Source organism: Antechinus flavipes, chromosome 2, assembly GCF_016432865.1.
Source record: "Antechinus flavipes isolate AdamAnt ecotype Samford, QLD, Australia chromosome 2, AdamAnt_v2, whole genome shotgun sequence".
Lineage (NCBI taxonomy): Eukaryota > Metazoa > Chordata > Mammalia > Dasyuromorphia > Dasyuridae > Antechinus > Antechinus flavipes.
This window is the reverse complement of record NC_067399.1, coordinates 284532620-284555370: the sequence shown is the minus strand read 5'-3', so window position 1 is coordinate 284555370 and position 22751 is coordinate 284532620. Positions and strand designations below refer to the sequence as shown.

General features: G+C 32.4%; 1 protein-coding gene across 6 annotated transcripts in view; it reads right to left on the bottom strand.

Annotated features, from left to right (window-relative positions):
- The window catches only part of PRKD1 (protein kinase D1), a 407876-nt gene that overhangs the window by 186341 nt on the left and 198784 nt on the right, over nt 1-22751 (bottom strand). For all 6 annotated transcript variants that reach the window (XM_051977312.1, XM_051977314.1, XM_051977313.1 and 3 more), the window contains one exon: nt 21731-21869. In XM_051977312.1, the coding sequence (XP_051833272.1) occupies nt 21731-21869 (139 nt within the window). The remainder of the gene's footprint in view (nt 1-21730; nt 21870-22751) is intronic.

Here is a 22751-nt window from a genome sequence, read left to right as displayed (position 1 = left end):
TTTCATATAGATCCTGAATATAAAAGTCCACACAATAAAATTAAAGGTGAATAGAAGGAAACACTTTTTAAACTATGATTAAGAATAAGGATTGTTTCTTTAAAAATATGGGATATGGAAGACAAAAAAAAATTACATAGATCACCTTTGTTATATAATATCAAAAAACTTTTGCATGAATAAAATGAATAAAAACAGACTAAGAAGAAATATGGCTGAATAAGAAAATATCCTTATATTTATATTACAGATAAGTATGATAATATACATACATAACTATATATATATAAAAATGTAGATAAATACATATAAAGATGTAATTTAAAAAATCATTCCCAGTAGTCAGTCAACAATATAAGCATATTTAAAATGAAGAGTTATCAGTTATCTACAATTACAGGAAAACCCACATAACAAAACAAGTCTCAGGTTTCAACTCATAACCTGTTAATTGGCAGAGATGATTAAGAAAAAATTGAAGCAGTCATTGTTAGAAAAACTGTGGAAAGGCAGGCATATTAATATGTGATAGTGTTTTAATCAAATATGATAAGTGTAAAACATTTTGCAAATCTTGAAGTGCTATATAAATGTTAGCTATTTTTATTCTTTATTATAAATTGATTCAATTAAGATTATACAAGAAAATTTAAACCTTTCTTAATCTTTGATTCCGATATCCCAACAAAGCCAAAGAAAAGGGAAAAAAGGTCCAATACAATCAATCAATCAATCAAAAAACATTTATTAAGTGTCTACTATGGGGTTAGACAATGCAGTAAGCACTGGGGTCACAAAAAGAGGCAAAAGACAGTCCCTGTCCTTAAGGAGCTTACAATCTAATACAGGAGAACATTAAAATATATAGGACATATATATAAAAATCTTAGCATGGTTTTAAGCTTTATAGCTTAACACGTGTGGTTTTAATAGTTTAAAACAGAACTAAGATTTTTAGGATATTGCATAATAAAATAATCATAGTACTTTTTACAGTAACAAATAGCTGAAAAAAAGAGGAGGCTTGCCAATCAGCAGCAGATTGAATAAACACACTGTGATATATCAATATAACAGAATATTATTGTGAAAAAGATGAGGAAATTGGAGAAACAAGCAGATTGTATAAATTGATGACAAGTGAAATAAAACAGAATATATATAATGACTGCAACAATATAAAAGGAAATATAACAGAAGACAAACTCAAGAGTCTGGCGTAAAAAAACAAAAGAAAACAGAAAAATGCCCTACAGAATAAATAATGAAATACAGCTTCCTTTTCTACAAAGAAACACAGACAGACAGATACATACATACACACACACACACACACACACACACACACACACACTCTACATATATATAATATTTCACCATATGTAACAATATCTGTGCATATGTATACATGCATACATACATATATATTACTATAAAGTAATAGGATTGAATTTTAAATAAATATCAGAATTTAAACATCCAAAAAAGTGTTGTCCCCTCCTGAGTAAAATGCCATTTAACTTCAACAATCCTCATTATCTCCCCAAGCCTTGTATAACCACCTTCTTTGAAGGTAATAAAGATTAATAGGAGCTGCCCATCTGACTCAGAAGTGAGCCTGGGGGATCAACAATCTTTGAAAACATATATACATGTATGTATGTATATATGTATATGTGTGTGTGTGTGTATATATATATATATATATATATATATATATATATATATATATATATATAACAGTTCTTTGGGAATTAGTCAAAGACTTACAACACATTCATTTGAATCTCCTTTGTAAATGACATAACTTTTACCCTTGATGATGAATTAAATTTTTGTAAACAGGTAAAAATTATTTTATATACCCAATAAAATGTATGCTCTTAAAGGGAGAAACTGAATTCAATGCTGTGGGTTGTTTTTTTTTAAACAATCTAGTACTTTGAACAAAGTAGGTGCTTAAGTGGAAAAGATTAGATACATAGTAAACAATGCAAGTCTTCACTCAGATTGATATTATTTTGGGCCAGAAATGAACTATGAGTAAAAGATAATGACTAATTTTTTTCTGTGGCTGGTCAAATGACTCTGAAAACAATTTCAATAATATTTTGATCAGTTGCAGCACTGAAAAAACACTTAAGCTCACAAGGCAAATACTTTGATGTTCATTGCTCTTTTGTGTAGATAAAAACTTTAAAAGCACTACCACCTGATGGTAAAATGTCATATATGTAGCCTTGTTCAATAGAAGGATAATGAGTATGATGAGCTTTCATTTCTTCTTCCGGTGGTATTCTCAATTTTTCAGAGTCCCTCAAATTACTGGTACTTTACAGAAGTAATGATATAATAATATTTCAATATTTAAGAATATCCCACTTTATTTACTCCAAAAGTAAATATAAAATACTTGGGGTCAAAAGGGAATTTTAAAGGAACACAGAATCTTCTGTCAATCAATATGGGACATTTCTGTTTTCTCTCTGTTCTCCTACAATGCCAGTCACAGTAGATACAGCTCATCAACTTCACTTTAAAGAGGTAACACAAAAGAAGGAAGGGAGAAAAAGAATATAATTTCTGCTCTCATTTAATAAATGTGGAAAAACTAAGTTTTTGTAATCACAATGGGCTACAAGATAGGTAAATTGATTTTGGTGAATGCATAACTTTTATGTTCTTTCCTGAAAACCAGAGCAATAAATTAATAGATCTCAAAGGAGATTTAGGTTTTATATTCCTAATACCCATGGATCAGTTCTTCTATGGTTCTTACCCACTGACTCTTTGGCTCACAAAACTATTCTCACAAATAAATAAAATTTGGGGAGTGTAGTAAAGTAGAAGATAGAGAAAAAAGTCTAACTGTCCCCAGAGGTCTAAGAATAAAAGCCAAAGTCTTTAATCTTAGTTCCAAGTTGTATTTCTTGTTTATTTTAATGTCCATGTTTCAGTCTGTCAGCCTATCAACATATGTACCTCCTTTATATCAAACACTGCACTAAGCAATTCAAAAGGCAAAAAATAATACCACTTCTCAAGGAGTTCAAAAATATGAAGGGGTGTGGAGATAACAACAACAATGTAAACTACTAGATATAAACATAATATATTAAAGATAATTGATAAAGGAAAGGGATTAGTATTAAGAGAGATAAGCGCATCTTTTTAAAATAGCATTTTATTTTTTCCAATTGTGTGTAAAGAATATTTTAAACATTTTTTTTTCAAAAAAAATACGCTCCAAAATTTTTTCCCTCTCCTCTCTCTCTTCCCTCCAAAAAATGGTGAGCAATTTGAAATAGGTTATATATGTACAATCATATAAACATAGTTCCATATTGATTGGCTGAAAGTTGTTTGTGGTTTTCAAAAAGGACAACACTATGTGAGAGTCAAGTTACGGTATATGTCCAACTATGGCTGATCAGACCACTATGAGCTTCAAATGCTTGACTGCAGGTTGGGCACAAATAGTATATAAGAACATTTGGAACAAATAAATTTGTACATCTTGTATTTCTTTTGAGCTACTTCTTTGATGAGAGCACTCAATGTTGAATGGCCCTATGTCAGTGTCACACAAACAATTACAAAGTTCTTCAGAGAGAGTTTGAGAGTCTCCTTGTATTGCTTTTTCTGACCACTATGTGAATGCTTGCCCTGTGTGAGTCCTCCACAAAATATTATTTTTGGCAACTTTGTATTTAATATTCAAACAAAATGGCCAGCCCAGTGGAGTTACTCTTTCTGCAGTAGAGTTGGAATGCTTGGCAGTTTAGACCAAGAAAGCACCTTCCATGTCTGGTACCTTATCCTGACAGGTGAGCTTCAGAATCTTCCTAATTTAAATGGGAGCGATTCCATTTTCTGGAATAGTGCTAGTATTCACAGGCATAGAACAATGATGTCAGCACAACAGCTCTGGAGACCTTTAGTTTGGTAGGTTTTTTTTTGTTGTTGTTGTTGTTGTTGTTTTTTTTTTTTTTTTTTTTTTTTTGGTAATTCCATATTAGTCACATTATGGAAAAAAAAAACACACACACACACACACACACTCACTAAAAGGGAACAACTACACACACACAAAGAGAGAAAATAGTATGCTTTGATCTTTGTTCAAAATTCATCAGTTCTTTCTCTGGATATGAATAAATTTTCCATCACGAATCTTTTGACATTGTCCTAGATCACTGTATTGCTGAAAAGAGCTAAGTTATGCACAGCTGATCACTGTACAATGTTGTTGCTATTGTGTACAATGTTCTCCTGATTCTACTTACTTCATTATTCATCAGTTCATATTTTTCTGAAATTAGACTGTTCATCATTTCTTAAAGCACAGTAATAATCTATCATAATCATATTACCACAACTTGTTCAGCCATTCCCAAATTGATAGACATCCCTCTAGTTTCCAACTCTTTGCAAATACAAAAAGAGTTGCTATAAATATTTTTGCTATTAATATTTAAATATTTCATGATTTCTTTGAATACAGACTTAGTAGTCGTAATAGTATTGCTGCACCAAAGGGTGTAGACAGTATGAATACCCTTTAGGTACAGCTTCAAATTGCTTTCAGAATGGTTGGATCAGTTTACAATTCTACCAACAGTGTAATAATGTCCAATTTTCCTACAACCTCTCTAACACTTATCATTTTCCTCTTCTATTATAAGTGTGAAAAGTATACTCAGACTTGTTTTAATTTGCATTTCTCTAATCAATAGTGATTTAAAGCATTTTTATTCCATAGGAACATATATAACTTTGATTTATTCATCTGAAACAACTTCATGTTCATAATTTGATCATTTATGAATTAGAGAATGACTTGTATGCTAATAAATTTGACTCAGTTCTCTGTATATGAGAAATCAGGTCTTTATTAGAGATACCTGTAAAAATTATTCCTCAGAGTTCTGTTTTCCTTTTAATCTGTAATCCTTTAATCCTAAAAACCTTCATTGGTTTTGTTTGTGAAAACAAACAAAATTTACAACTTTTAAAATTTCATATAATCAAAACTTAGAAATTGAATGTCTTGTTCAAGCAATAGCAAGGAAGTCCAATTTGCTGGATCACAGTGTATATGGTGGGGAGTAATGTATAAGAAGACTGAAAAGGTAGGAGGAGGAAGCCACTTTTTAAAGGGTTTTCAATGCCTGCACCAGAGAACCATTGTCAGAGGAGAGAAGTCATCTACAAGAGATATTATGAAGATAAATTTGACATGTTTTGGCAACAGAGTGATATAAGGGGAAGAGAGGAAGAAGTTGATAATGACATCTAAATTGAGAATCTGAGGACTACAAAGATAAGGTAGAGCTTTCACTTATAATAAGGAACTTTGGAAGTACAGAGTTTTTGAGAGGAAATATAAGAAGTTCAATTTTAGATGTGTCTCCAAGACATTCAGTTTTAGAAAGGCAGCTGGGGAGACAAATCAGGAGCTTAAGAGACTAGGACTGGGTATGTAAGATCTGAGAATCATTAGATAGAGATGGTAATTGAAACAGTGAAGGATGGTATTTGTCTAAAGATTCCAAGAGTGGAAATTACCCTTTGGTGCAATTCACAAGCAGCTGGTGGTCTGACACAGTATTGTCAACAGAGGATCTCCAGATGAGTTATTTTCAACTGCTAACAAAAACAATCAAAACTTAAGCCTCTTTTATGAGCATGAAAAGCTATATTTTAGAAGAACTCTTCTTAGCTATTTATCCTTCATTGACATAAATAATATTGTCCTGCTTTGTCTCTTTTGACAAATAAGAAACAGCATGGAAGATTGCAAAGAAGAAAAAAAAAAGTTGAGCTTGAAATTGGAAGAACTAGGTTTGAATCACAAATCTACTCCTCCACTACTTACTTGACTTTGAACTTCCTTCCCTTCTCTAGCCTCCATTTCCTCATCTATAGATTAACTTTGACACATGGTCAGAGTACATTCTTTCTCCACTTTCTTCCCTTAGAATCCCTACTTGGCTGCAAGTTCAGCTCATGTCTTCTCCCACAGGAAGCCTTTACTATTCTCATTAGTTGCTAGTGGTTTCCTTATTCTCAAAGTATCATGTATATACTCACTTGTTCACATAATATATAAATTAGTAGAATGTAAAGTCCTTGAGAGCAAGAACCAGAGATAACAGAGTATAGTCAAGTAATAATATATATTAAGCACTTACTATGTGGCTAGTCACTGTATTACCAGCAAAGGATGCAAAAAAGTAAAAAACTGGAGAAAACACTGATTCTGAAGTCAGAGAATTTGGATTCAAATCCTTCCTCTGTGTTTTACAATTTGTGTGACCTGGACAAATTGCTTAATCTACCCAGTCCTCAATTTCCTTTTCTCAAAAATGAGGTATAGAAAAATACATAGTTCTCTCAATTCTCAATCTATGACCTCTATCTATGCCCAACTTTTATTGTTGTCACTTGTTTTTGAAACCCTGGTGCTTAGCACAATGTCTTATATATAGCAAGTGCACATAAAATGCTTTTGGATTAAATGGGTATGGATGATATAATGTCCCCTTCCATATCTTTAGATCTGTGATCTTATGATTTTAATGATAAGGATGTGATAACAATGATCACTAGCACTTATATAGCACTATAAAATTATAAGAAGTTTTACAAATATTAACTCATTTTATTGTTCAAAAACCTACAGAGGTAGGGGCTATGACTATCTTCATTTAACAAATGATTTAACTGAGACAGCCAGAGGTTAAGTGACTTGCCCAGGATTACAGAGCTAGTAAGTGTCTGAGATCAGATTGGAACTCAAGACTTTTCTGATTTTACAGTCAGTGCTCCATCTACTATGTTACTAGTGGCCTTAATTATACTAATCATTCATCTTTAGGGAGAAAATTAACCAATCCCTTTGTTATAAAGCTATAAGTATTCCATGGGGTAAAGAAGGAAAAGCGCTTAAAAGAAATAACAATTAATTTTAAACAAAATAATAAAGAAAATGAACTGAGTATAGTTTTGAAGGATGTTAGGACATTGGTGGAAAGGTGAGATAGAATTGACATTTTATAATGGTATAAATTAAGAATTATAACGTAAAGGAAATCAAACCAATATATGGCTTTTAAATGTTATAGTTTTAATTCATGTGAAAATAACACCATTACAAGGAAGCTTATTATACACACAGAAATACAATATTCAAACTTTTTTGAGAGATAGAGTGATTTTTAAAAATAGGTCAAATAATATAATTCTTTTAGAAGCATGTGTGTACATGAAAGGAAGGGAGTAAGGAAGAAAAGGAGAGATAGAGAAACATGGGAGGGAAAAGAGTACAGAATGTACATTTTTACAGTAATAATCTGGTCTATATTATGAAATTCAGTCTCCCTTCTGAATTGTTATTATGATTTTGTCATTAAGATCATTAAAATCATAAAGATCTGGAAGGAGATTTTATAGCATTCATTCCCATTTAATCCAAAAGCAATACCCAGACATCATACCAGGAACAGATGGTAAACCTATTCCACACAAAAAGAACTATGAAACAATGAGAAAAAGAACCTGAAACAACCACAATCCCATTCCTCTTGCTAAAGGCATAAAACTGAGAAAAGGTGGGAAATCTAATGAAGATGTTTTCCATCATGATGCCCTTTTAGATATTAAAAAAATAACAACAACAATGTGGAATAAAGAAATTACAAACAGGTTTACTTGGAAGATATGGATGGAAAGAGAATTATTATTAGAAATAATAAAAAGGAAATGCTAAAAGCCATACCTAACATAAACCATAAGACTTTGGAAAAATAGCTCTGACTTATAATTTTGCATTCAAAATTTCTACTGTTAAAAAGTATCTGCATTACACTAACAATATATTTATCAATGGCCAGAAATTATCATAATTCGTCGTGGGGGGAAAAGTGCTTAAGTCCAACTGCAAATTATATATATATGTGTGTGTGTGTGTGTGTGTGTGTGTATATTTATATTTGTGTGTGTACATACATGTATGTTGCACATTCCACTTCTGAGGCACAAGTCTAAAAAATCACAAATATCTAGACAATTAAAGTCAAAATATGATTTTGCTTTGAAGAGATGACTATTGAAGCCACAAGGGGGCAGGAGTTAAAATGGGAGAGTATAAAATGAATGAATGAATGAAAAAAAAAATTCTTAAGAACTTACTAAGGGGATAAGGGAACATAGTCAAAATGACAGAGAGAAGGCAGGGATTCACCTAAGCTCTCCTCAAACTGATCTGAAGATTTTCAGGTAATTCCCTAATACAAATGCAGGAGTAGCAGAACTCACAATGTCTTATACATAGCAGACATACAGATTGCAGTGCCTCCTAGCACTGAGGGCAGGACTGTGTTACTTTGCTCATACTCAGATCCAGACTGCAGCCCTGAGTGGCAGTTCCAGGGCAAGGAAGAACACTAGAAGTGCAGAGCTTGAATCCACAGTGGAACAGGGACCTTCCTCACAGTTCCAGGGCAGAAAAGAATGTTTGTGGTTACACACAAAACAGAGAGCAGGCCAGAATCATAGTTAACACACCTCTCCTTGGATATATCAAAATGGAAAAAATGAAAACATACAGGTCCTTTGAAGTATCTCTGAAAACATCTGCATGATGTTACCTAGGGGCAATTCATCCTCCACTCTGGAATCAGAGTCCCAATTTAGCAAAGAGTTAAAAGTCAAGAAATAAAGGTAAAATTAGCAAACAGGAAAAAATTCTGACTGTAGAAAGTCACTATGACAGCATGGAAGATCAAAACACACACTCAGAAAAAGACAGTAAAATAAAAACCCTACATCCAAAGCCTCCAAGAAAATATCAATTGATCGCACCATGGAGTTCAAAAAGGATTTTTAAATGAAGTAAAAGAGGTAGAGGAAAAATGGGAAGAGAAGTGAGAGTGAAGCAAGAAAATCATGAAAAAAGAATCTTAGTAAAGGAGGCATACAAAAATATCAAAGAAAATATCATTTTAAAAAACAGAATAGACTAAATAGTAGAAAAGGAACAAAAATCTAATAAAGAAAAGAATGTTTTTGAAAAGCAGAATTGGCCAAATGGCAAAGGAAGTACAAAACCTCACTGAAGAAAATAATACCCTAAAAATTATAATTCATCAAGTGAAAGCTAATGAACCTATAAGTCATTAAAAAAACCAAACAAAACCAAATGAATGAAAAAAAAAAAGAAAATGTGAAATCTTTTATTTTTTTATTTGATTTTATTTTTTTTGCTGAGGCAACTGGGATTAAGTTACTTGCCCAGGGTCATACAGCTAGGAAATGTTAAGTGTCTAAGGCCAGATTTGAACTCAGATCCTTTTGCTTCAGGGCTGGTGCTCTATCTACTGCACCACTTACCTGCCCCAATATGAAATCATATTAGGGAAAAAAAATGGCCTGGAAAACAGATCCAGGAGAGAGAATTTAAAAATTACTGGACATGTTAAAAAGCATGATCAAAACATCATATTTTAAGAAATTATCAATGAAAACTGCTCTGACATTCTAGAAACAGAGGATAAAATAAAAACTGAAAGAATCCCAAGGAATATTATAGGCAAATTCCAGAGCTCTTCAGGTTAAGGAAGAAATATTGCAAGCAGCCAGAAAAGAAACAATTCAAGTATCATGGATAATTCAAAAATTTGGCAGCTTCTACATTAAAAGATGAAAGGGCTTGGTATATGATATTCTGAGGGCAAAGGACCTAGGATTACAACTAAGAATCACCTATCTGGCAAAACTAATCTCTTTCAGGGGAAAATGTATATACAGTGAAATAGAAGACTTTTGAGCATTCCTGATGAAAGACCATCACTGAATAGAAAATGTGACTTCCTAATACAAGACCCAAGAGAAGCATAAAAAGGTAAACTGAAAAGGGAAATTACAAGGGACTTGATAAGATTAAACAGTTTACATTCTTATATGAGAAGATGATACTTATAACTCATAAGAACTTTCTCATTATTAGAGCAATTAGAAGGAGTATATAAAGACAGAGGTGCAGGTGTGAATTAAATATGATGCGATTATATCTGAAAAATAAAATTAAAGAGTGAGAAAATAGAAGGCATTCGGAGAAAGGAAAAAGGAGAGGGATGATGGGATAAATTATCACACATAAAAGAGGCAAGAAAGAGCTATTATAGTAGAGGAGAAGGTGGGAGAGATGGCGGTAAATGCTTAAACCTTACTCGCAGAATTGACTCAAATAGGGAATAAAATATACATTTAACTGTGTTTAGAAACCTATTGTCATTCTATAGTAAAGAAGGAGGGGAGAGTAAGAGAAAGGAGGAATTTCATAGAAGGGAGAGTGGACTGGAAGAGACAACAATCAGAAACACACCTTAGAGTAGGAACAAGATGAAAGTAGAGAGAGAATAGAATAAATGGGGGAAATAGGATGAAGGGCAATACAGTTAGCAATCATAATTATAAAAATTTCTTCAAGCAAATTTTTCTGATAAAGGCCTCATTTCTCATATATGTAAAGAAATGAGTCAAATTTATAAAAAGATAAAAGCCATTCCCCTACTGATAAATGATGAAAAAAATATAAAGTCAGTTTTCAGATGAAGTGGTCAAAGCTACCCTATTGAAAAAAATGTTATAAATCACTACTGATTAGAAAAATGCAAATTAAAATAACACTGAGGGACTACCTGGTACTCCCTCATACCTATTAAATTAGCTAATAGGACAGAAAAAGAGAATGATAAATGTGGGAGAGAATATGAAAAAACAGATATTAATGCATTGTTGGTGGAGTTGTGAACTGATTCAACTATTATTTGGAACAAATAGAAACTATAGTTAAATATTTATAATAGCACTTTTCTGGTAATATGGAAGAGCTAAACAATTCGTGGTATATGATTATGATGGAATACTATTGTGATATAAGAAATGATGAGCTAAATATTCTCAATAAAAACCTGAAAAGACTTGCATGAACTGATGCAAAGTTAAATGAGTAAAACTAGTAGAATATTCTCCACAGTAAGAGAAATATTGTAAGATCAGCTGTGAATGACTTAGTTATTCTCAGCAATACAATGGTCCAAGATAACTAAAAGATTTGTCATGAAAAATGCTGTCTTTTCTTAGAGAAATAACTGATGGAGTCTGAATAACAGATCAAAACAGACTTTTTTTTCCTTTTTTTTTCCTTGGGTTTTTATTTTGGTCTATGTTTTCTTTTATAACATGACTAATATGAAAATATGTTTTACATGATTAAACATAATCCATATCAAATTACTTAGCCTTCTCAATGAGATAGCTGGGGGAGAAGGTAGGAAATTTTAAACTCAGTTTTTAAAATGAATGTTGAAAATTGTTTTTTTATGTAGCTGGGGGAAACAAAATATTAAATTGAAAAAAAGAAGAGCATAGTGATAAGTGCTAAGAAGAAACTCAAAAACAAGCAAATCCTTATCCTAAATGAACTTATATTCTATACTATATGATGTCAATCAGTCAACTAGCATTTATTAAGCACCTATTATATGTGAGGCTACATATATATGCTACAACATTTAAGGAAGTAGTGGCAAGGTAAGGGATTTTTAATTTGGAATAGGGAATAGAAACATAGGAGATTAAACTGCCATGCCCTTTCCTGTTAGATACCCAAAATAAATATTCTCATAATTTTAGAAGTAGAAAAGAACTCAGAAATCATTGAAGCTAACCCTTTCATTTATTTGATTGTTCCTGGGGAGAAAAACATTCAAAGGGTAAGAAATGGCAGAAAGGATATCAAAGCAATGACTAGGAAGAGAATGGCACCTATCAGAGGATCACATGCATTTCAGAGTCATGGGTGGTTAACTTGACAATCAGAACTGTATAAGCCCAGAAGACTGCTTCGAAAGCTAAATGGCCAAAAAAAGGTTTAGAAGATTGGATGGCAATGAGATCACCATAGCAGATGGTTGGATAGTATGTAAAGCATGATCTGATATAATTAACCACAAGCATTCAGCTGGTTTACTTATCAATCTGATCAGGACAGTCCATGGAAGGAAAACAGGGAAAGGACTTAAAAAGGGAATACAGATAATTCATCTCAAATCTTGCTTAAATTAAAAACTACTTGTGCATAACATTTTCAGGTCAATGATATGATAAAATTAAATAAAATATAAGAGGAGTTTCCTATACCACCTAGAAGAAAAAATAAGATGATCTAGGAAATGCTGAGAATCTGTATCATTCCCTTAAGGAATAAGGCATTTGGCCATGGAAAAAACACTTTTATTTCTCTGGGATTAATCTCACTTTTCTAATTAGTAAAAAAGAAAGAGTAAGATTTAGATCCCTTTTATGTCTATAGTACTATGAACTTTTCTCGAAAATTATGTTTAAAAAAAAAAGAAAGAAAAGCATCTCTCTTTTCTTGCCAATATATCAGGCACTTAATTTTAGTAGTGAAAATATATTTCTTAATAGCAAGGAATATATATATATATATATTCATTATGTGAATGCAAATATATGACTATTTTAGTCAAAATGTTAAGATAGTATGATATTTGCTAGTCCTTTACTTCATAGTGAAACTGCAATTAATCTCTAAATTTTCATGGTAAGCACATCAAGGACAGGCATTCTAAGTTTCCTGCCTGATTGGAAAATATGCAGGAAGATTTTGATAACAAGTTGCTTCATTAATGAGAGAAATAATACTGAGAAATCAATTCAAATACTTATGTATTTCTTTTTTTTCCCTTTCTATTTTTTTCCTTTTCTTTCTATTTGCTTTGAGATATTCACAAAGTGCAATTGAATAGTGACCCTGCTGAATTCTTTGAAGTCATTAAGTGCTCCAATCTTCTAGAAACTGATCAAGAAGCTATACAGAAAAATGTGCCTCGATGCACAAGTACTGATGGATAAGTATAATTAGACTACTTGGGAATGCTAAGTATAAGAATTAGGTTTTTTCTTTCATTTTTAGAACAAATTAGGATCATCTGAAAACCAATATTTTGTGGTATTTCTGATACTATGTATAACTCCATAGAAAACACACCATTACTCAGAAATTATCCAAAGAATAATAGTATCTGATACTCCTATCTCCCCTTTCTTCCAATTCTCATTTCTACCGTTTACTTTTCAACCTGCATGTGCAAGAGGATTAGGCAGATCTAAGTATATCTTAAATGATTGTTCTTTTGACATGATTCAGCCATTTTTTCTTTTCTATGGATGAAACACATTTATTTAGATCACTTAGCCTGGAAAAGAGGAATGGACCTATGAAACGGAGGTAGAAAGCTAGTCTGCCATTATTTTGCCTATTTTCTTTGCCAAGGAGAAATGTTATTTGGAAAAGAAAGGATAAAACAAAAATGGCTAATGGGGACATAAAACCCAAGGTAAATATTTTCAGAGGTTTAAAGCTTGAAGTGAATTCAGAGGTCAGCTAGGTCAACTGTCTTATTTTACAAAGGAGGTAAACTGAGGATAGAAAAGTTAAATGATTCACCAGAAGTCACACAGGTAATTAGGAGAGTTCAGGAATGAAATCGTGTCCTATAACTTCAAATCAGAACTCTTTTCCATTAAGAAGTAACAAGACAGAATGTGACTATGCTAGATGAGTTTGAGTCATCAAACTGAGATGAACTCTATTCAGAGTACCAAAAAAATTTGCAGACAGTACTCCTGAGCCATTACAACTCATCTTCAAAAATCTGAAGAGAATAGGGAAGGTGTTGCAGGACTGGAGAATGAGAAATATTATCCAAATTTTAAAAATAAGGTGATAATAGTTTTTTAAACTATAAAATAATGCATTTGATTTTAGTTTTTTGGACAAAATTCTAGATGATTATGGACATATGTAGGTAATTATTGGGTATTTTAAAGGGAAGTTGTCATCAAAAAGATAAATAATGGCTTCATTAAAAACAACTTATGTAGGAATAATCTCATTTTATATCTTCTTAGATGGTAATTAAACTTATTTATATAGGATTACTTAGAGAGAAAGGGAAAACATTATTTAGATTTTAGAAAACTTCTGACCAAAAAAATAAAACCCCAAACCCTTATTATTTTCAAGAGGAAAATATAGAAATGTGACCTGGAAGGTAATAAAAATTGGCTGCATTGAGAACTGGTTGGTTGAAAAAGCAAGAGCTAAAGAATAATTATGATGGTTGAATGGAAAATCAGAAAGCATTCTCTAGTGTAATGCTCCAGGGATACATACTTGACCCTGTGTGCTTTGTAACATTTTTATTTGGAACTTGGGTAAAAAGGCATACTCATAAAATATGCATGTGACTAAAAATTTATTAGGGATGGGGATTAGGGATGGGGAACAAGCAAGATGATAGGGCCAGGATCTAGAAAGATAGAAGAAGCTAAGATATTAAGTCAAATGTAAGGAGAAATTTGATAGGGAAGAATATAAATAAAGTCTTAAACTTGGGTTAAAAAATCAGTATCATAAGATGAGAAAATAATGGGTTATAAAAATTATATCTTAAAAAGATCTGGGGATTTTAGTGTATTACAAGTTCAAAATGACATATTCATGTGACTTGTTGTTCAGGCATCTCATTTGTGCCCAATTCTTCATAACTCTAATTAGGGTTTTCTTGACAAAAATACTGGAGTGGTTTGCCATTTCCTTCTCCAGTTCATTCTGCAAATAAGCAAACTGAGGCAAACTGGGTTAAGTGACTTGGCAAAGATCCCACATCTAGTAAGTGTCTAAGGCCAAACTCAGAAAGATGATTTTTCATGAATCCCAGAGTAGTGATATCCACTCAACTCCAGTCAAAATATGTTAATGTTGTCTTGGTCAACATTCAAAAAGGCAGTGTCCAAAATGAGAGATTACAGTTCTGCATGTTTCTTTTATTCTAATCACATGCAGAATATTGTGTTCAGTTCTTGGTGGCACATTTTAGGATAAGCAACAGAGAGTCCAGGTTCCTGATAGATCATACAAGAGTTATTTGAAGGAACTGATGATATTCATCCTAGAAAAGGAACTTTTATAGGCATGACAGCTATTTTCAATTATTTGAAGGATGTCACACATAACAGTGATCAGACATATTCTGTTTGGGAATGTATAGAGATAAAGTTATAAGGAAGTTCTTCCTAATAAGTAAATCTGTCCAAAAATGGAATTGACTGCCTTGGGAAATAATTGATTTAGTTTCAGTGGAAAACTTCAAGCAAAGGCTAAATAATTGAGCATCAGAGCTAGATTGTAGGGGTGATTCTTGTTCATATACAGTTGAGCTATATCTCCTTGGTTATCTTTTTCACCTCAAGATTGCCTGATTCTGTCAGGGTAATGACAACAGACTAGGAGAAAATAATTGTCAGAATTCTACCATTTGCCTGATAAACTGGTAAGCAAATGGCGTTAAGATGCAAGAAAGGATTAAGATGATTTCAGCTATCCTATCCTGCCTTGTAGACAGTCACATCATCTAAAAACATATTACTGACCAGTTAATTGGCTTATAGAATGCTACTGATGAATAAAAGGCAGTCTGGTTTTACCACATATATTTGTGGTGAAGAGCACTTAACATCAATTTATTAAGGCCTTTTAGGATTCCAAAAAAAAAAAAAAAAGATACTTATGAATAATAATAGCTAATGTTTCTATAGTATTTTAAAGTATGTAAAGTTTTTCACAAATATGGCCTCAAGATTCTCGTAACAACCCAGATACTTATGAATAATAATAGCTAATGTTTCTATAGCATTTTAAAGTATGAAAAGTTCTTCACAAATGTGGTCTCAAGATTCTCATAACAACCCAGTGAGATAGGTGCTATTAGCATCTACTTTCTACAAATGAGGAAAATGAAAGAAGCTAAATGATGGCCAAGGTCATACATTTAAAAAATGTCTGAAGAGAAATTCAGTCTTCTGACTGCAAAGTTTGGTATGCTATCCATTACGTCATTTAGCTATCCAAAGTGAATATAAAACTTTTTTCTCTTTTTTGATTTGCCATGGCTTACCTGTTCATACATTCATTCATTCACTTACTCATCAAGCATTTACCAAGGAATAGGGAGGTACAGTGGATAAAACACTGAACTGGAAGGCAGGAAAATTTGTGTTCCTATCTAAACTCTGACACTTACTGGCTGTGTGCTCTTGGGAACAATCATTTAACATTTGTTTACTTCATTTTTCCCATCTATAAAATAGGGTTAGAAATAGCATCCCCTTCCCATGGTTTTTGTGAGGATCAAATATGATCAAATGAAATATTTCTAAATTGCTTAGCACAATTTCTGGCATATAATGCAAACACTATTATAAATATTAATTAGTACTAGCTATGTGGCACTGGGCAAGTGACTTAACTTGTGCTTGCCTAAATTCCCTTAATTCTAAAATGCAATACATAGAACAATACTAATTTCTTGGGCAGTGATAGAAACAAATGAGATGATATTTAATGCCTGGTATATAGAAAGATACCATATAAAATATTAGCTGCTACCTCTCCTCCTCCTCTTCTTCCTCCTTTTCCTCCTCTCATCGCTACTACTACTATCACTGTTACCACTATTACTACTACTACTACTACCACTACTAGTATTATTACTATTGCTATCATTGTTACCACTATTACTACCTACTACTATTACTACTACCTCTACTACTATTATTACTATTACTATCATTGTTACCATTATTACTACCTACTACTGTTACTACTACTACTAGTATTATTACTATTACTATCACTGTTACCACTATTACTACCTACTACTATTATAAGACCTACTACTACTACTCTTCCTCCTAACTCCTGCTCCTACTACTACTTCTACCACTACCACTACTATCCCTACTACTACAACCAACACTACGAGACAGTAGATGCAGTAACAAAGCTGTAGAGAATTTAAGTCTGAGTCTGGGCTCTGCAATTTACTAATTATGTATTATTTCACAAGTTATTTTCCTCACTGGATCTCTCTCATATGGAACATAAGGAGGTTGGATTAAATGATCTCTAAATTCCCTTTCAATTTTAAATCTATGATCCAGTGGTCCTCTATGCAAAATACTGGACTACACATGAAGAAAGATAAAAAGATTATTACTGAGCATTAACTTTTTTATTAATACATTTTATTTTTATACTATCTCAATTTCTCCCAAAATGTGAGAAGAAAAAGAGGGAATAAGCAGTTATATAGCATTCTCTATGTGTCAGGCACTGTGCTCAGTGTTTTACAAGCATTATCTTATAACAACCCAGTGAGATAGGTACTGTTATTATTTCCATTCTACTGCTGAGGAAACTGAGGCAGCAGTTAAGTGATCTGTGCAAGATCATTTTGCCAGTAAGACTCTGTGGCTAGATTTGAATTCAGATTTTCCTGACTGTAGGTCCAACACTTTATCCATATTGCTCCCAGCTGGTGAAGCTGTGGTAAATAGAAAGGTGCTGAAATCCCCTCCACCCCCCAATCTTATCTGCATCTCAGGTAAATTTCATACTGCCCATTTGTTTTTTGTCACTCAGGTATTTCACTCATGCTTGACTCTGTGACCCCATTTGAGGTTTTCTTGGCAAAAATACTGCAGTGGTTTACCATTTCCTTCTCCAGCTCATTTTACAAATGAGGAAATTGATGCAAACAGGGTTAAATGACTGGCCTAGGATCAAACAGCTAGGAAGTGTCTGAGACCAGATTTTAAACTCAGATTGACTTCAGATCCGGTGCTCTATTCATTGTGTCACCTAATTCTCTCCCTATTTTGCTACCCTGAGTTACATCTAAAATTGGCCTCCCTAGTGGAGGAACAGCTTTTATTTCTATTTCCCATTCACTGCACAATAAAGGCAATAATGTTATTTTAAATATTAAAGCTTCAATAATCAAATAAAACATTAACATTTCAATACTAAAAATAACAAAACAAACAAACAAAAAAAAAAACCTATGTGTATTTTGACCTTTCCATAAATCCAAACCCTCAAGTGTATGAGCAATTCTTTTCTGGCTTTCTGGATGTCTCTTTCATCAGACTTCTATCTTTTTTTTTTTTTAACTTTGGAAAACAGAAACAAAAATGAAAATAGAAAACCAACCTGGAAAGGCTAGTTTAGCCGCCAAATTCCTATTTTTTTAACTGTAAATAAATAGACTGAAAAAAACGTCAAATTTCTCAAGGGAATTAAAAAAAGAGAGAAAAGCTCCTGATTCCTGCTTAAGAGAAAGAGCATCTGCCATTACTGAAAGTGAATCTTTATATATTTGCTGACAGGTAAATATTGCTATAACCCTATGAGAAAATGCTCTAGCTCACAAGTGATATTAAAACAGCCCTGTCCCTGGCCAAATAATAATGGAAAATAATGGAAATAATGGAAAATTTGGAAACAAATGAAAGTCACATACATATTAGTAATAAAATGTCCTACTAAAGTTATGGAAAGTAACAGTAAGTTTGTCTAAAGTTTGCTTTAGAGGAGTGGGACAGATTTAAATAAGCAAGAGGTCCAGAAATTATAAGCATTTCTTGCATTACCCTCATTTAAGGTATCCTGGAATTTATTTATCCTGTCTAAAAGGTAGGAACTATTTCTCAGGGTCTAGTCTACAATGCTTGTTTTTGTTGAGTTGTTTCAATCATGTATGACTCTTCACTTGAAGGTTTTCTTGGCAAAGATACTTGAGTGGTTTGCTATTTCTTTTTCTAATTCATTTTACAGATGAGAAAACTGAGGCAAACAATGTTAAGTGATTTGCTAATTTGCTTAGCAAACAGCATTGCACTAGAGTTTAATAGAATAATCAAAGCTGGAAAAGGTTCATTTTGAGAAATGCCCTGTTTTTGACACCATTCATTATTCTCTATTCAATTAAATAGTAGCCAACTCTTTAAAAGTGAATCAATAAATATTTCAGGTTTATTGATTTACAAAGGGATTTTGGAGTAATATAGCAAAGAAAACAGATCCCTAAACTCAAGAAACATAATCTAATTGCATAATCATATGAAAAGTGAAATAACAAAACAATAATGGCAATATAAATACTTAATACATATATCTAATAAAACACCAAAAACACTTTACTTTCTTTTCTCACCCTGAAACAGCTGTGTCCAAGAAGGCCAAAATTGAGAGATCTGAGATGTTTCTTTGTGGTACATATTAAACACAGCTAAGGAAGTACAATGGAAAGAATACTGTTTCTAGAGTCAGGAAGACCTGAATTTAAATCAAGAAAAACATGCATAGGACAACAAAATCTTTTTCATGATCAGAAAAATGCATTTTCTATGCATAGAAAATGTAACAAATGGCATTAATTTCCTAAAAGAATGTAATCTGGAATTTTTTAATAGGAATTAATGTTAAAATTATTTAAGATTAGTCACTGTCCTTAAAAGGCATCAATTTTCTTTAGAAATATTTTCCAGTGGGATTGTAGAAAGATAAGAAAATGTCTATCCTACTGGCAACTATTAATTGATCCATATATTCTGGAAAGCAATGTGAAATTATAATAATGAAGTGGCTAAAACCTCATGCCCTTTTACTCAGATTCCCACTGCTACCTATATAAATCAAAGAGGCTAATGGCAAAAAATTCCTCCTTCAAAAGGAAAATATTCATAATAGTACCTTTTGTAATAGTGGAAAAAATGGAAACAAAATATATGACCATCTTTTGAAGGATGGTATACAAGTTGAAGTACAAGAATGTAACAGAGTAGCACTGTTATAAGAAAAATATAATGAATTCAGAGAAGTAGAGGACAGGTTACAGAACTGACTCTAGTAAAATAAGCATAGTAGAAAAAACAATATACAGAATAACTACAACAGTGTAAATAATAAGAATAACAACAACAAAGCAATTTAAAGTGATCATTGATATTAGAATGACCCAAGGGAGGCCCCTCAAAAAATATCAAAAAGGTACTTTCTCTCAACTTCTTTGAATAGATGGACAAGGATGGGATAAGGACCACTGCATATAATATTAGACTTTATTGTTGATATGTGGGTTTTGCTGTATCTTTATTTTTATTATTTCTTATAAGTGATGACTTTAGAAGAAGGAGCAGAGAGAAACATACTAAGATATGTAGTTATAAATACATAAGATAGCATTAGCTAATATTTTAATTTTTAAAATAAAATTTCTATTAGACATATGGAAAAACATAAGTTGAGGAGGGGAACTCAGTTGTTTAAATGATTGCTCTATTTTTTAGTAAAAATCCTTTTTAGGAATTGTTATCAGCAAATGGCTGATACTACTGTTATAAAGCTCCACAGTTCAGGTGCTGTTGTCTCCTAAAATTTTTCCTCGCACAGACACAGGCTTTTCTCTGTATCTTTTAGGCAGATTTAATGACCATTTCTTATACTCATTATAAAAAGATGGCAGATACATTCTTGATATAAGTTTTATACCATCTAATAAATTGACCTTGGTCAGATCCTCTTCCCAACCCAATCCAACTCAGTAATCTCAAGTACTATTCTATTATCTGCAGGATCAAAAGTCCTTTGTTTTGCATTTAAAACTCTTTATAATCTAGTCTTTTCTGATTTTTCCAGTCTTTTTGTACCTTACTCCCAACCATACTTTCTATGAGCCAGTTATCCTGGCTTAATTGCTATTCCTAGAACAAGATAATCTTCTATCTCTATGTACTTTTTTGTGGCAGTCCTCTAGGGCAGAAATATTCTCTATCTTCACCTCTGTCTCACTGAATCTGTGACTTCCTTTTAGACTTAAACACTACTTTCTGTTTTTCTATTCTTCACAGCTCCAAGAGCCTTCCCCCTAAAGTGACCTCCACTTTACTATGTATATACATTGTATGTTCCTATTTATAGATATTAAAATATAAACTGATAGCATAAGTGTTTTTTTGCCTTTTTATTTCCAGTGCTTAAGTATAGTGCCTGGCACATACTAAGTAACTAATAAATGAAAAATACTTGATTGATTTCTCTCTATCACAGGTGTAATTCATTCTTTTTTCATTGCTAACCTGTAAGATGGTCTTGTTCTGGAACATGGCAATCTACTGTCTTTTTAATCTACATTTGGTTCTTTTGCTACTTGATCATGATAAGAAAATGACATCCCTTGTTTAGATTTTCTGGTTCTCAAAATATCTAGCTGGTATGTGACAATAACATCTTCTAGGTTTTATACAGATGCCAGTTACTTTCATAACCAGAGAAGTGCTATTCCTATTCATATTTTGATGTAGTAAATGTATTTTTCCTTTAAAATATTTTAAAATTAATTTATTTTTGCTCATAACGTAAATGGAACTTGTGATTTTACTCCTGGGTTTGAGCCCAATACACTCTAATACACTATTTCACATAGTATTCATCTTTTAAAAAGTTGGAAATCAACTTCTAATTCTTATCAAATACTAGAATTTCTTAAATAAGTAGGATCTTTAGAAACTATTTGGACCACGTCTCATTTTTGTATTTGTATCTCCAATGTTTTATAAAGTTCGTGGAACATAGAAAATGCTTAACAACTTGCTTTAACTTTTTTTTCATTCATGCATTTAAAAAAAAAGAAGAAGAAATAGTTTCGGGGATGTTAGAAAACAAACTCTCAGAACATAAAATCTAATAAAATCTCAATTATGAAGTATGACCATAACTAAAGAGAAAATAGTTTACCTGATAAGACAACTTCAATGAGATCTCCTTCTTGGATGTCGCTGGCTGTCTTTACCAGTTGAAGAATGTTTTCAGAGGAAGGGTCATGACGAAAAAGCAAGATCTTATCATACATTCCATAGAAACCGCATTCAGGAAACTGTAAGCACAAATGACATTAAAACTTTATGTTATTGTATTTATATGTATATATATATTAGCCAAATTGATATCAGAGTACAAATATAAGGTAGTAGTATCTCATGGAACAGCTAGTGGCACAGTATCTGGAGTATTGGATAAAAATTCTCTTATTGAGTTCAAATATGGCCTCAAACATACTCTGACTGTGTGACCCTAGGCAAGTCATTTAACTTTGCCTCAGTTTCCTCATCTGTAAAATAAGTTGAAGAAGGAAATGGTAAACCACTCCGGTATCTTTTTTTCTTTTTTTTCTGCTTAAGGCAGTTGGGGTTAAGTGACTTGTCCAGGGTTACACAGTTGGGAAATGTCCGAAATTCGATTTGAAATCAGATCTTTCTGAATTTAGGGTCAATGCTCTATGCACTGTGCCATCTAGATGCCCTATCACTCTAGTATCTTTTTCAAATAAGATCCCAAATAGGATGGAGAAGAGTTGGATAGAAGGAAACAATTGAACAACAAAAACACAATCCCAGGAGAACTAAAGTTAAATATTTAAATTTTAAAAAAGCCCAGACACCTAATAATGGTCTGCATATAATAAATGCTTTATTTAACCCTCATTATCTACTTTTTTACTAAAGCTTTTTTTTTTCTTCATGACCTCTTATATATGTTCTTTTGTCTCCACTCATATGGCCACTCCTTAGTTCAAGTCCTCAATATTTAGCACATAAACAATTACAATATTGCCTTTGATTAATTTTCCTGCCTCAAGCTTCTCCTTACTACAATCCATGCCCCATTCAGGTGCTAAAATGATTTTTCTAAAGTGCAGTTCTGACAATGCCATTTCCTTGCTCAGCAGATTTAACCGTTCCTCATTACCTCAAAGATT